General features: G+C 27.4%; 1 protein-coding gene across 3 annotated transcripts in view; it reads left to right on the top strand.

Annotated features, from left to right (window-relative positions):
* The window catches only part of LOC142329989 (rho GTPase-activating protein 44-like), a 90,579-nt gene extending 81,972 nt beyond the window's left edge, over nt 1-8,607 (top strand). The window contains exons 15-17 of one of the 3 annotated variants that reach the window (XM_075374986.1): nt 427-568; nt 5,383-5,499; nt 7,423-8,607. In XM_075374986.1, coding sequence (XP_075231101.1) covers nt 427-568; nt 5,383-5,499; nt 7,423-7,553 — 390 coding nt within the window. In that variant the 3' untranslated portion in view covers nt 7,554-8,607. Of the gene's footprint in view, nt 1-426; nt 569-5,379; nt 5,500-7,422 lie in introns of all 3 variants that reach the window. The other 2 variants (XM_075374985.1, XM_075374987.1) reach the window with 2 other exon arrangements.
* Nucleotides 8,608-12,134: the final 3,527 nt, after the last annotated feature.

The following is a 12,134-nucleotide window of genomic DNA, read 5'->3' as shown; positions in this document are numbered from 1 at the left end:
TAGGCCTTTGTTAGTTCAATGAGTCAACCTGTAGCTTATTTCATCCAAAGTCACCAGTCAGATGATTTGATAATTAGGACTCAACAACCAGTTGGTAACCAGGGGGATGATATTAAGCATTCTTTACAATTAAAATATGACTGATTCAGGTATACCTAAATTGTATCATCCTTTTGCATGGAAAGATCATTTGCACCACTCTGACACACAACAAGTGTTTAGACTACTTTTTTTATACAGGGTTTTGCTGTATTTTAATCAGCAGATCAGATATTCAATTAATGCTATTTAGTTTTCTCCTAAAAATTATTACCTTAGTTATGGTATTTTATACAAAGCATGATGTGTGTTATATCATGAATGGATTCCGTTTTTGTTTTTATTATTATTATTTTGTTTGTTGTCTGTTTTTATTTTTTTTTAAAGAGTGATCGTGGTTGTGGTAGTGGTGGTTTAGTGTCACTGGAGAGGGCGCATGTGTACAGTGTTGATAAACAACAAGTTTCTATTATACAAGTCGGTAATGATCTCAAACAAGTTCCTAGTGATTCATCTAACAGTAAATCAGGTTTGTTTTTAGATTTGAATTGTTTAACACGAATAACTTACTTTGGACTTTATGTCATTGTTTGTTCTTAAGTAAAACATTATCAAATTTATGAAAATTATTACAAGAACATATAAACCAATTAATTATAAACTTGATCTGAATTAATGAAATATTTTATCTGAGTTTTAATATAATTACCTATTGAAAATTTTGAATTTTTATAAGTAGTAACAAATGTACTAATTATTTTTTATATTGAGTGACACATTAAACCCTGTAGGATCACATGTAGTAGTTTATTTACATTTTCATACATACACTTAACATATATATAAAATATTTAATTCTAACATAAACCACGTAGTATAGACAATTTAGATAACACATTTCTTACCTTAATTTTATCATGATAGTACTTTTGCGGGTTTCTGTATCCTCATTGATGATTGATTTAATTTTATTAAATCGCACATTAAAATAAATAAAAAATTAACAAAGTGCATCATTAAAATAAAACCATGCTTACAGTGTCACTTGAGTGAAATAACTAATATCAAACCTTTGCATGGTTTCATTTTAATGATGCAGCATATTGTTAATTTTTAATATTTTTTATTTTTTTGTGCAATTTAATAAAATGAATTCAATCATGACTGAGGATGCACGATCTCACAAAAGTACTATCATGATAAAATCAAGGTAAGAAATGTATCTCAGTTGTCTGTACTAGGTGATTTATCTTAATAGAATATAAAATGTATAATTTAACAGCACAGAGGAATAATATGAATATTAAAAAATATTAATTTCAATAAAATAATATATATAAAATGATTATTTGATGGATTTATATATATACATATATATATAAAACATCAAATAATCATTTTTTTAAAGAAATTACCAAAAACTTAGGAAAAAATTTTTATGTTATCTTTTCTATAAAAAGTAAATAAATATTTTATTTATGTACTATATTAGTTCATGTCAGAAATGGTTAAGTACTCTGTGGTTATTAAAGAGGCATTCTTACATTTGTCTAAAACAATTTAACAAAATCATGATCACAGAGGCAACTTGTTATTCAAATAGTTTAAAAAATTTAATTATATGAAATATGAAAATAATCAATACAGAATAAAAGAGTTTTAAAGATGTTTATGTAAATATTTGAGCATATAATATTTTTACCTGATATATAAGAATGGAGAAATTAAGATATATTTAATTAGTATTATTTTAAAACTAATCAATAGAGAAATGTTTAAAGTTTTCATATTCCATCTGGATGTTCTGGGTTCTAATCCTGGTCAGGCTTAGTCATTTTTCATATGCTACTAATATTTCTTATATTACTATGCACAAGCTCTGAACTTTTGTGGTCAATTAATAACCTAAAAAAAAAAGTTTAACAATAAATTGGTAGAAAATTGTTTAAATAATTAGTTAGTCAAATTAACTAAGAATAGCAACACAAGCGTATTTAGACCTTTTTCATAAGTTGAAACATTGTGCTGAGTTAAACAAAAATATTTTTATTTTGTTTGATAAATTTGGATGTTATTTTTATTAAGGAATAAATTGAGTTTTTTTTTTCAAACAGCATTTGGTAAATGTAAACATTTTGAATATTAGAGTTATAGCTTTATTAAATATTAGCCTACATGATCCAGAATTATGGGCATTAAGCAATAACATGACAGCCCGTTTTTAAATCCTGTGATCCCCAAGATAAAATAAATTTCAATTGGAGGAAATATATATTAATTTTTAAAATAATGACAATCTTACAAGTTTCATTAAGCCACTTCAAAGCGAAATAGTATGGCCCTTTTTTAAACAAAACAGTATAATTGTTTTACAAGAATTGATCATCTAGATAGAAATTTCATACCATGGATATTTCTTTTATCACTGAGATTAATATTGTTTACATATTTAACCAGTGTATATCTTTGTGATAAGTATATTGTAACTGTACTGCATATATATAAAGTAAAATCATTACAAACCATTTAGTAATTATATGCTTCTTATAATGCAGATTTGATTATTATAACAAGTTTAAAAATTTAGTATTTAATTTATAAAAGAATAACCAAAAGTTAAATTTATTAATATTTAACAAAACTGCCCTTTCAAAACCATTAATAGAAAACACATCTGTGTTTAAGCTTAACACAGATAAGCACAACTTAATTCTCATTTGTATTCAGAAATAATTGCAGATTTCACCTTTATATTAATTTTTTCTTGCAGTTTTTTTTTTTTTTTTAAGAAAGATAATCATCTTTTGTGGAGCTCGCTGTTAAAAGCCTTTTCCATAATGATGAATAATTTAATAACAATTTTTTGTTAAACTAGTTGTCATGAATAATTATTATTATAGACCCTTGCTTCTCTCATTTTGTCAAATATATCACATAACACAGTTTAGATATATTAACATAGTCTGCATTTAAAATATGCATCCATTGGTGGTGATACTTCATGCATGATCCATGAAGCATGTAATTTGAATGGTTAGAGAAAAGAAAGCTCTCACAGCAAGAAAGTTCAGACCAACACATATATACATACATACATACTTACATACAGAACTCTGTAAAGTTGCACAGTTCTGTAACTTTCAGGATAAGGTATTGGTCAATTACTTCACCTTTTGATGAAAATAGACTTTCAACCCCTTCTTGGGGGTTGGCTCAAAGGTTTTAACTCAGATATTTTAAATGGTATCTCAATTTGTGTAATACATCATTTTAAAGGTCTCATTAAGACAAGAAAAATGGTGTAAATAAAAAGTTGGCATAAAGTCTGTACAAAAAATTGTTGTGGATAAAGTTTTGATATTGAAAAAAATGCATTTATAAATTAAGGAACTGTTACCACAAATAAATAAATTTATAAAAATTTGATTAAATGGATATTATTTAATAAGTTTATTTTTATTTATTTTTTTTTTTTTTTTTAGTTGTTTATCAAGCATATCATTGCTATTTATTTTATATTTCATTTTAATAGAGTTCAAAATGTCCTCCTTTTGTTGTTTGACTTGTCCCAGTCGGACAGTGTTGTTTTTTGGCAGTGTAGAAGGGTGATACTGCATTATTCAATGATTCCCTAGTGGTATTTTGTGCTGATTCTCAAATTCTACTTTGTAAATAATATCTTGGGTCTTATTATGATAAACATTACTTTTTAAGTGGCTCTATATAAAGTAATCTGATGGTGACAAATCAGGTGATCTCCTCGCTGGCCATTTTATTTGACTTCTTTGACCAACTTCCAGGAAAAACGCACTTAAAATTTCACATACCTGAAGACTGAAATGAGGTGGGACACCATCTTGTTGAAACCAAATGTTTTGGAAGTTGGGGATGTTTTGTATGTTTGAAATGATATGGTCGAGAAGCAAAGCCTCATATTTTACTGCATTTAAATTTCCATCAGTAGTAATTTTACATTTAGCATTCAGTAATTTTCAAAATCCAAACTTTATCCCGCCAGCATTTTGAGTACAGAAATCGTACCAACTTTTTATTTATACTAGTTTTCTTCTCCTAAAGAGACCTTTAAAATAGTTGAGTTACAACCCCTGGCCACTCCCAAGAAGGAGTTAAAATTTTATTTCTCATTAAAAGATAAAGAATTTGACTGATATCTTATCCTGAAAGTTACAGTATTCTATCTGGAATGGTTTTAAAGTTGTTGAGGGATTTCCATACTTGTGACTTGCTCTGTATCTATATACATATAATATTTTGTATATATACATATATATATATATATATATATACAAAAGAATTGTATAATTAAATTATGCCACTAAAGTTTCATTCTCTTTCTGTATTATTTATTATTGGAAAAAATAATTAAATATTATATGTAGATGCAGTAAATATTATGTACATTATTTGTACTGGCAACATAAATTTAGTGTTTATAAGTTGTGTATCCTAGACTTAGGCTTATCTGACTGAATTTGTATAATGGCAGATGATGATCAAGAAATAATAATAAACAATTGCTTTGATTTAATATTAAATTAAATGAAAAATTATTGATAATCAGAATTTGGGCCTATTAAACTGAAACTGATCGATTATTTGAGCATGAAAAAGCCTCTTGGATCAATTTATGGTCTACCATTCCATCAATTCCATCACCACTGCAAATGTAGCTTTTCATCATTAAGTATTTGAACACTCTCCTCTTTATCTCTAATTTCACAAGAAAAAATTGCTGTTTTTTTATCTTTAAGTCTTCAATTCAATACTTAAAATTAAGAAAATTACCAATTAAATTGTTTAAATTACAAAATGAACAAAAAGTCTGTATGCATATATACAGGTTTTTTTATTTATATAAGTATTAAAGCATTATGTGTAAGTTCACATAATTATTATTTGTCTGTTTTATCAGCTTTTAATATTTAATTTTTTATATTATTATTGTATATAATTACACTTAAATATTGTAATATATTTTTCTCATTTAAGTATGTTGTTTTTACATAACTGCTAATAATCTTATGCTGTTCTTACTGTGATATACATATATGCATACATAAATGTTTACTTATTTGTCAGTTGTATCTTACATATCAACTGTAACTATGTGTAAGCTTATCTGTGATGTGAAATGTTATGAATACTACTGTTATGTATATATTTATAATTATTGTAATATAAAGTGTGCTGCTTGTAATCTAGATGATCTCTGGATTTTCTGCTATAAACAATGTATTTATTTAATAAAGATTTGTAATACCAATTTGTATTTATCAATACATTGTTTGGGTTATTTTAAATTTCTGTTTGTTTTTTTAGCAGAAAAGAGGGATAATTATGAGAAACCAGAAAGGCCGCCTAAGCCGGAGGTTCTCGCTGAAAAAACTCATGTTATGAGTCATCATAGATCACCATCTGAAGGATTCATTATTGACCAAGGTATATTGTAACATATATCTAAATTTGTTTCATAAAAACTATTAATTTAAATTATTTTTTGTGTTATAATTTTGATATTTTATGGATTTTATCTGACTGCAGTACATACCGGAGTGTGGGTATCAGTGATTACAAACCATTCGATCCTAAATAGCTGAAGTTTACTTCTGATTTTATGATGAACATTTCATCATAAAATCAGAGATTGCATATGATAAGTTCTATCATGTTCTACACTTGCAGAGCATCAAAAAAGTTACATAAGATGTTCGCTCAGAAATCTTGGTACCATTTTTGGCATTGGTTTTGTATATGCAGTTTCTACATTTTGGGTTAAATTATATTTTCCATAGAATAATCTTCCAGCTTTAAATTTTAATCTTCCTTCTTGATTAAATGCAAGAAGTTTGTTACTGAGATAATATAATAAATCTTTTCTACTCACATATTGCAGTATGAATTAAAAAAATGTATTTTTACAAATTATGTCAGTTGTTTTCTGTATATATTGTTTTTCTTCAATTTACTAACCTAGTTATATGCTATTTTATACTCAAGACATGTCTTTTATGTAAGTACTGTATTGTTTTGATTTAAAAAAATAAGCAAATTTCTTTTTTAAAGAAATTAAATTTACATTCATCTGAAAGACTGAATCTTCATATACAATTCTACATAGTTTTCACCTACATTAAGGCATCATATGATCAGCTTCTGCATTCCAGCTTCATAGAAATTTCCCTCCTGAGAAGATAACCATTCCTGAACTGCTGATTTAATATTGTCATTGTGGTGCTGACTGCCAAGGTACTGCTTTAACTGCAGGAACAAAGTATTCACTGGGGACCAGGCCAAGACTACGTGGTGGTTATCAATTTGTTCCCAGCCAAATGACGCAATGAGATTTTGGATGTGATGAGCCATGTGTGTTCAAATATTGTTATGAAGTAATATTGTTATAAGTAATATTGTTCCCGTACTCATTAAGATCCACACCTCCTGTTTTGGATTGCACAACGCAGTTTAGTCAAGGTCTCTCAATATATCTCAACAGTGATAGTTTCATTCCAAGATAAAAAATCAATATGCAATGGCTCTTGTCTGTCCCAAAACAGTGCACGTGATTTTCTGGATTGACATTCTTTACTTGAACTTCACTTTCGTGGGAGAAGTTGAGTGTCTCCATTCCATGGACTGTTGTTTTGATTCCAAAGTAATATGAGACACCCATTTCTCATCACCTGTAGCAACTCAGCTTAAAACAGATTGCTTTTATTGCTGTATCGTGAGAAAATTCAAAACACTTGATTGTACTGACAGAATTTCATAGAGAAAATACTTAATGAAATTAAAGGAAATTCATTACAAGTGATGAAATTGTAAACCGACAGTCTGTTTTCACAAACTTTTCCATTAACTGTCTCGACCAGGTCACCAGTAATGACAGACCGTCTCCCATTCCATGCTACATCGTATACCTTTACTTGGCCCTCTTTGAATGCTGTAACCCATTTTCTTACCAATCCATTGAACATAGTGTTATCCCCATACACTTCATTGATCTGTTGATGAATTTTAGCTCCTTTCATACATCTTGCATTTCACAGCCTGTGACACTATCTATAGTCATAGGCAGTTTAAACATGCACAGGAAACTGTAAACAAAGACAAATCATTTAATGGCATCTGTAGCAAACCAGTAGATATAGTTACTCATGGACGAAATAGCGACAGCGGTGCTGTAGCCAGCATATATCAAAACAATATATACTTAAAAAAACATACCTTGTATTATTACCCGAGATGTAGTGAATTTTTTTTTTTTATCATGAAAATCGTACAATCTCCAAAGTCAAAGGATTTATATCATATTTAAATAAATATTATGAAATAAATAATATGAAAATCTTTTTTATTAAACAGGATTAAATGCACCACCTGAATCACCAAGAACATTAACTCGCCCACCACCAAGGCCAACTATACCACCACCACCAAACCCACAGTCTCAGTCACCAACTAGTGGAAAGACAAATGAGAGTACCAATCTATGACATCTGTTAAAACAGTAAATTATTATTATTATTATTATTATTATTATTATTTATAGAGGTATTAATTAATTATTAAACATTTAACATAATTAAAAAACGTATTCATACAGCTTAATAATAATAGTTGTAGTATAATTTCATGAATTAAATAAATAAAGTCATTTATTAAGTCATTGATTATCATTTACTTTTATTTTTTTTTACTTTCTTATTAGCCATAAAAATATTGTATCTAATTTTATTATTATCAAAGAAAGAAAAACTTGTAATTTTATTGTTGTTGTTATTGTTATAAGACTTTTCAGTAATCGAAATTATATAAATCTGTTAATCATTTATTATTAATATGATAATTTTATTACTGTTTTTAATTCAATGTGCATTTATACTTTATCAATATAATTTACAGTTAGCACCAATTTTTTATTTTTTTAATTTTACTTTTTATTTTATTAACCTTTTATTTTTCATTTTAATTTCTTAAAAATTTAATTTAAGATACCAATTGATAGTCAGTGGATGCATTTTTTCTTTTATTAGTGATAATTTTAATTTCCTTTTAATAGCTACCAGATGTGTGAATTCATTTGTATTTATATTTCTTTCTAACATTTAATTTAACATGTGTTTTTTTTTCCTTTATGTGTTTTCTCCTTAAATTGATTATCAAAAATGTTTCTCTTTGATTAGATTTAAATATGTGATTTTTGTAAAAGAAAACTAATACCACTTATAATTAGCTGAACAAACTAGTAGTCTTTTTTGAGAGTCAGCTAGAATTTTCAGAGAAACTGTAATTTTAAGATGAATCTGTAAACCATTATTGCTGAATTGATTATTCTAATCTTTTTTTGCATCTGCTTTACTAAATATTAGTTACACTTTATGTAGATATAATACTGTTAATTTAAATTTTTAGGTTATGAGTAAGTTTTAGAAATTTTACATTTTTATGTGAAAAAAATTAAACTTATTGTTCTAAATATAATAATTGAAATTTTAAACATTGTATTTTCATTGTATATTGCAACCTGCTGCGCACAGTTAATAAATATTATTTACTTTCATTATAATACTGTTTAAATCTTTTTATAATATTTTAAAAACTTAACTTATTACATATACTTATTCATACTCTGCTTGTATTACAAAATTCCTTATTCTTTTCATAAGATTTAAAAACGTTTTAAAAATCTAGGTACACTTTTTAAATATGAAAACTAAAATCTTATTTTCCTTGAAAACTTTATAAAATTAATAATAGGGTCTTTTCTGTTCCTCCCCCAGAGTGTTTTTTTAAGAATAGATATTTAAATTCCTTAAGAATAATTATAATTGTTATTTTTTAGTAACTTACCTTCATATTGACATTAAAAATTTGATGTAATAATTATATTTCATTTTATATTGACATTTTAAAATTAGATGTTTTATATATAAGAAATTATAACAATACTGTTGTTACACACTGTCATAAAAAAGTATATTTCACTTATTCTACTTTGGGAGGCCAAAAAGCATGACGTCACCGATGATGTTGTCTCTACATAAATTCCTACAAGAATCTAAAATTTTTCTATTAGTGCTCCACTCCTTTGTTTTGTAATTGGCAGAAGACCACATTCATTCCACTCGCTGGGTACCCCCCATCTGTGGATTTACTAAATTTTCTGCATAGTTTACTGTAAGGTGCTGAAAATTCATCTTCAGAATACCTTGATAAAATGCCCACATATCCAATATGATCATTGTGCCCGCTCGAATACATTGACGAATGAATGACTTTAACAGTGTTTCTGTCGTACGATTGGGGGCTGCGTACAAAAACACTTCGGTTTCCTGGCAAATCCCACTGAACACCCATTGCTTTGGATAAATCCATCCAACATTGTACTTGTGTCTTAGAGATAGGATTTATCTATTTCAGCTGTTCTCTTTGGACTGCCTATCATTACCAAATTCCGTATCAAACTGTCTGTGCATACTTTCCGCAGGTAGTTCTTCCAGTCAGTCACTATATCGGAACTCATCCCTAATTCTCCTGTATAATAAGCGGTGATTGTATATTATTTAGTCCGTGAATAAATAAAATGGTCGTGTCAAATGGTAATTTACTAATATGTGACCAAGTGTTCTTCCTGAGACCAATCTCAGTACTGCAGCTGGTTTTGCTACATCTCCATCTATCATTTTTATCAGAAAGATGTAATATCGTCTTATGTCCGTTATTGTAATACCAAGGGTTATGAAGAATTCCTTTCTATTGCAAAAATTCAACGCCTTTCTCCTTTGAATCAATTTCCCTAACTAAACGAAATGACATCTTCACAGCGCAATAACTAGACACAGACTGATTACAGGCAGCAACACCAATGTAGTAATATTGTGTAATGTTCTAAGTAACCAGCATTTTAAACTTGACCAATTAGTTTAAACATGAGCAATTACTAATACAAAATGCATAACGCAAAAAACCATTGTGGGGGAAAATAGAAAAGGCCCGTATAATATACAGAATAAATAAGTTTTATATAAGCAATAATTAGAGTAACAAAAAGTTAAAAAAATCATGAGAAAAGTACAAAGAGAAATGATAATTCAATATGAAAACCGAAAATTTATATTTAAGCCTATTTAATTGTATAGCATTTATCAAATTTTACTTTTTTAAAAATACTACTAATTTTTAAAAAACATACTGTTATTGCAAAGCAAGCAAATATTTTATGATTGGGACGTTTTTAAAATGATTATAATAAATCCTCAATAAAATTTAAAAATGTATTTATATAATAGCATAATGAAACTGGAAAAATCTGTACTTTGATCCAAAAATGTCAATTCCAAAATTATAATAAAAAAAATATTTCAAAATTCTCTCATTAAAATAATGATAAATAGGAATTTAAAATTAACTTAAATAAACATATCAAACAAACATGGGACTTCTACTCAAGAAGAATATATCATTCCAATTTCTAGTATAAAAGTGATTAGTAAAATTATCCTTCAGATTAAGTAAGCATAACTTAAATGTTGCATACTCCAGGTATCAGATCAACATTGGTGAGAACAACTGTAATGAACTTAATAAAAATTAAAATCAATTTTCTTACTATTATTGTCTTTAATATTGATTTGGTATTTAGATTTAGTTCTTTTTTATTTCTGGAAATGTTACCTTCAGCCTGAGCAGTTTTATTTTTATACACCATTTAAGTTTTACATAAAACTATGTAATTACAGATTATGGAATTTATATCGGTAGATTTGGTTATATGCTGTCTTAACCATATACAAGATATATTTATTATTGCTGTAGTAGAATACTAGTTTAGAGAAAAAAATTTAGCAGTGTTAAAACTAAATTAGCAGACCTAATATTTAATTAATAATACAGTAGTACATAATGTATTATTATCTACACCATTTATCTTCGTGAATAACTAACTTGTGAAATGAAAGTACATTTAACAATATACAAGGGACCGTATATGTTGCCTTAGTTTTTCCTAAACATGACATATGAGAATAGCTCACTGTGTGTATCAATGGAAAATCTCTTCTACTGTGGGCTGTACACATAGAAGATAGTCCAGAGTTGGTTAAATGAAAAAGTGGTTGGTCGTAAAAAATTTTAAGTAATATTTTCGTATGTTGAGAATAGAAAGTATTCTTAATACTTGTGAATTGTCAAAAATTATGGTAAAATGCAGTTAAAAAAACCACCTTTGAAAAATATGTTTGTAATTTATTTTTTCACAAATTGCTACTCAGTAGAACACCTTCATCTCAGTTACTAACATAAAATCTAATAATTGGATAAAATAACAATGGATGAGAAACATTATTTTTTTCTTCTATGTATATGTAATGTTAGTTTCATTTGTAATTTCTGTGAAAATGTTTGTTAAGCAGCTGGTTTATAAGGTTTGATATCAGGTTGAGGTTTTTATTTCTGGTAATGTCAGTATGTGGGTGTAAAATAAGTTATCTTTTTGGCTGTCTTCTTATCTAATCGGTTTGCTGAGACATTTGTATTACGCAGCTTTTTAAAAATAGGCCTTGACACTTTTTGTGTTATATTTTTGTTATACTTAACATTGGTTTTGTGAACAATGGGGTTTTACTTTTTTCTTATCGGCACTATTTCTCCCCAGAATGTTTAAGAGAGCAGATAAATTCTGGAAATATGGATTTATTTCATTACATTTCCTAACTCTAAATACCTTTTTAAGTAACACTATCAGTCAGAATCTAAATTGGAATCACATACTCTGTTGATACAAATAGTAAATACTGCATGTATTCAAGAATTTCAGCTTCGTTTAACACCTTTAAATTAGCCATTTTACAATATAATTATAAATTATTTACTATAAAACAAGGTGGATACAAAATATGAAACTGCCAATTTATTCATAAAACTTATACAAATCCAAAGTGAGGTAACATTTTTTTTTTTTAATAACAGCTGGTGATATTCAACTTATTTTTTTAGTGACAGAATTTTAAAACTCCAGTCATTTCTTCCAAGGAATTGAAATAGTACCCTTCATTGTACAAAGGGTTACAGACTTA

Source organism: Lycorma delicatula, chromosome 9 (genome assembly GCF_047948215.1).
Source record: "Lycorma delicatula isolate Av1 chromosome 9, ASM4794821v1, whole genome shotgun sequence".
Classification (NCBI taxonomy): domain Eukaryota; kingdom Metazoa; phylum Arthropoda; class Insecta; order Hemiptera; family Fulgoridae; genus Lycorma; species Lycorma delicatula.
The sequence above is the reverse complement of the archived record's forward strand: the minus strand, read 5'-3'. Positions and strand labels throughout refer to the sequence as shown.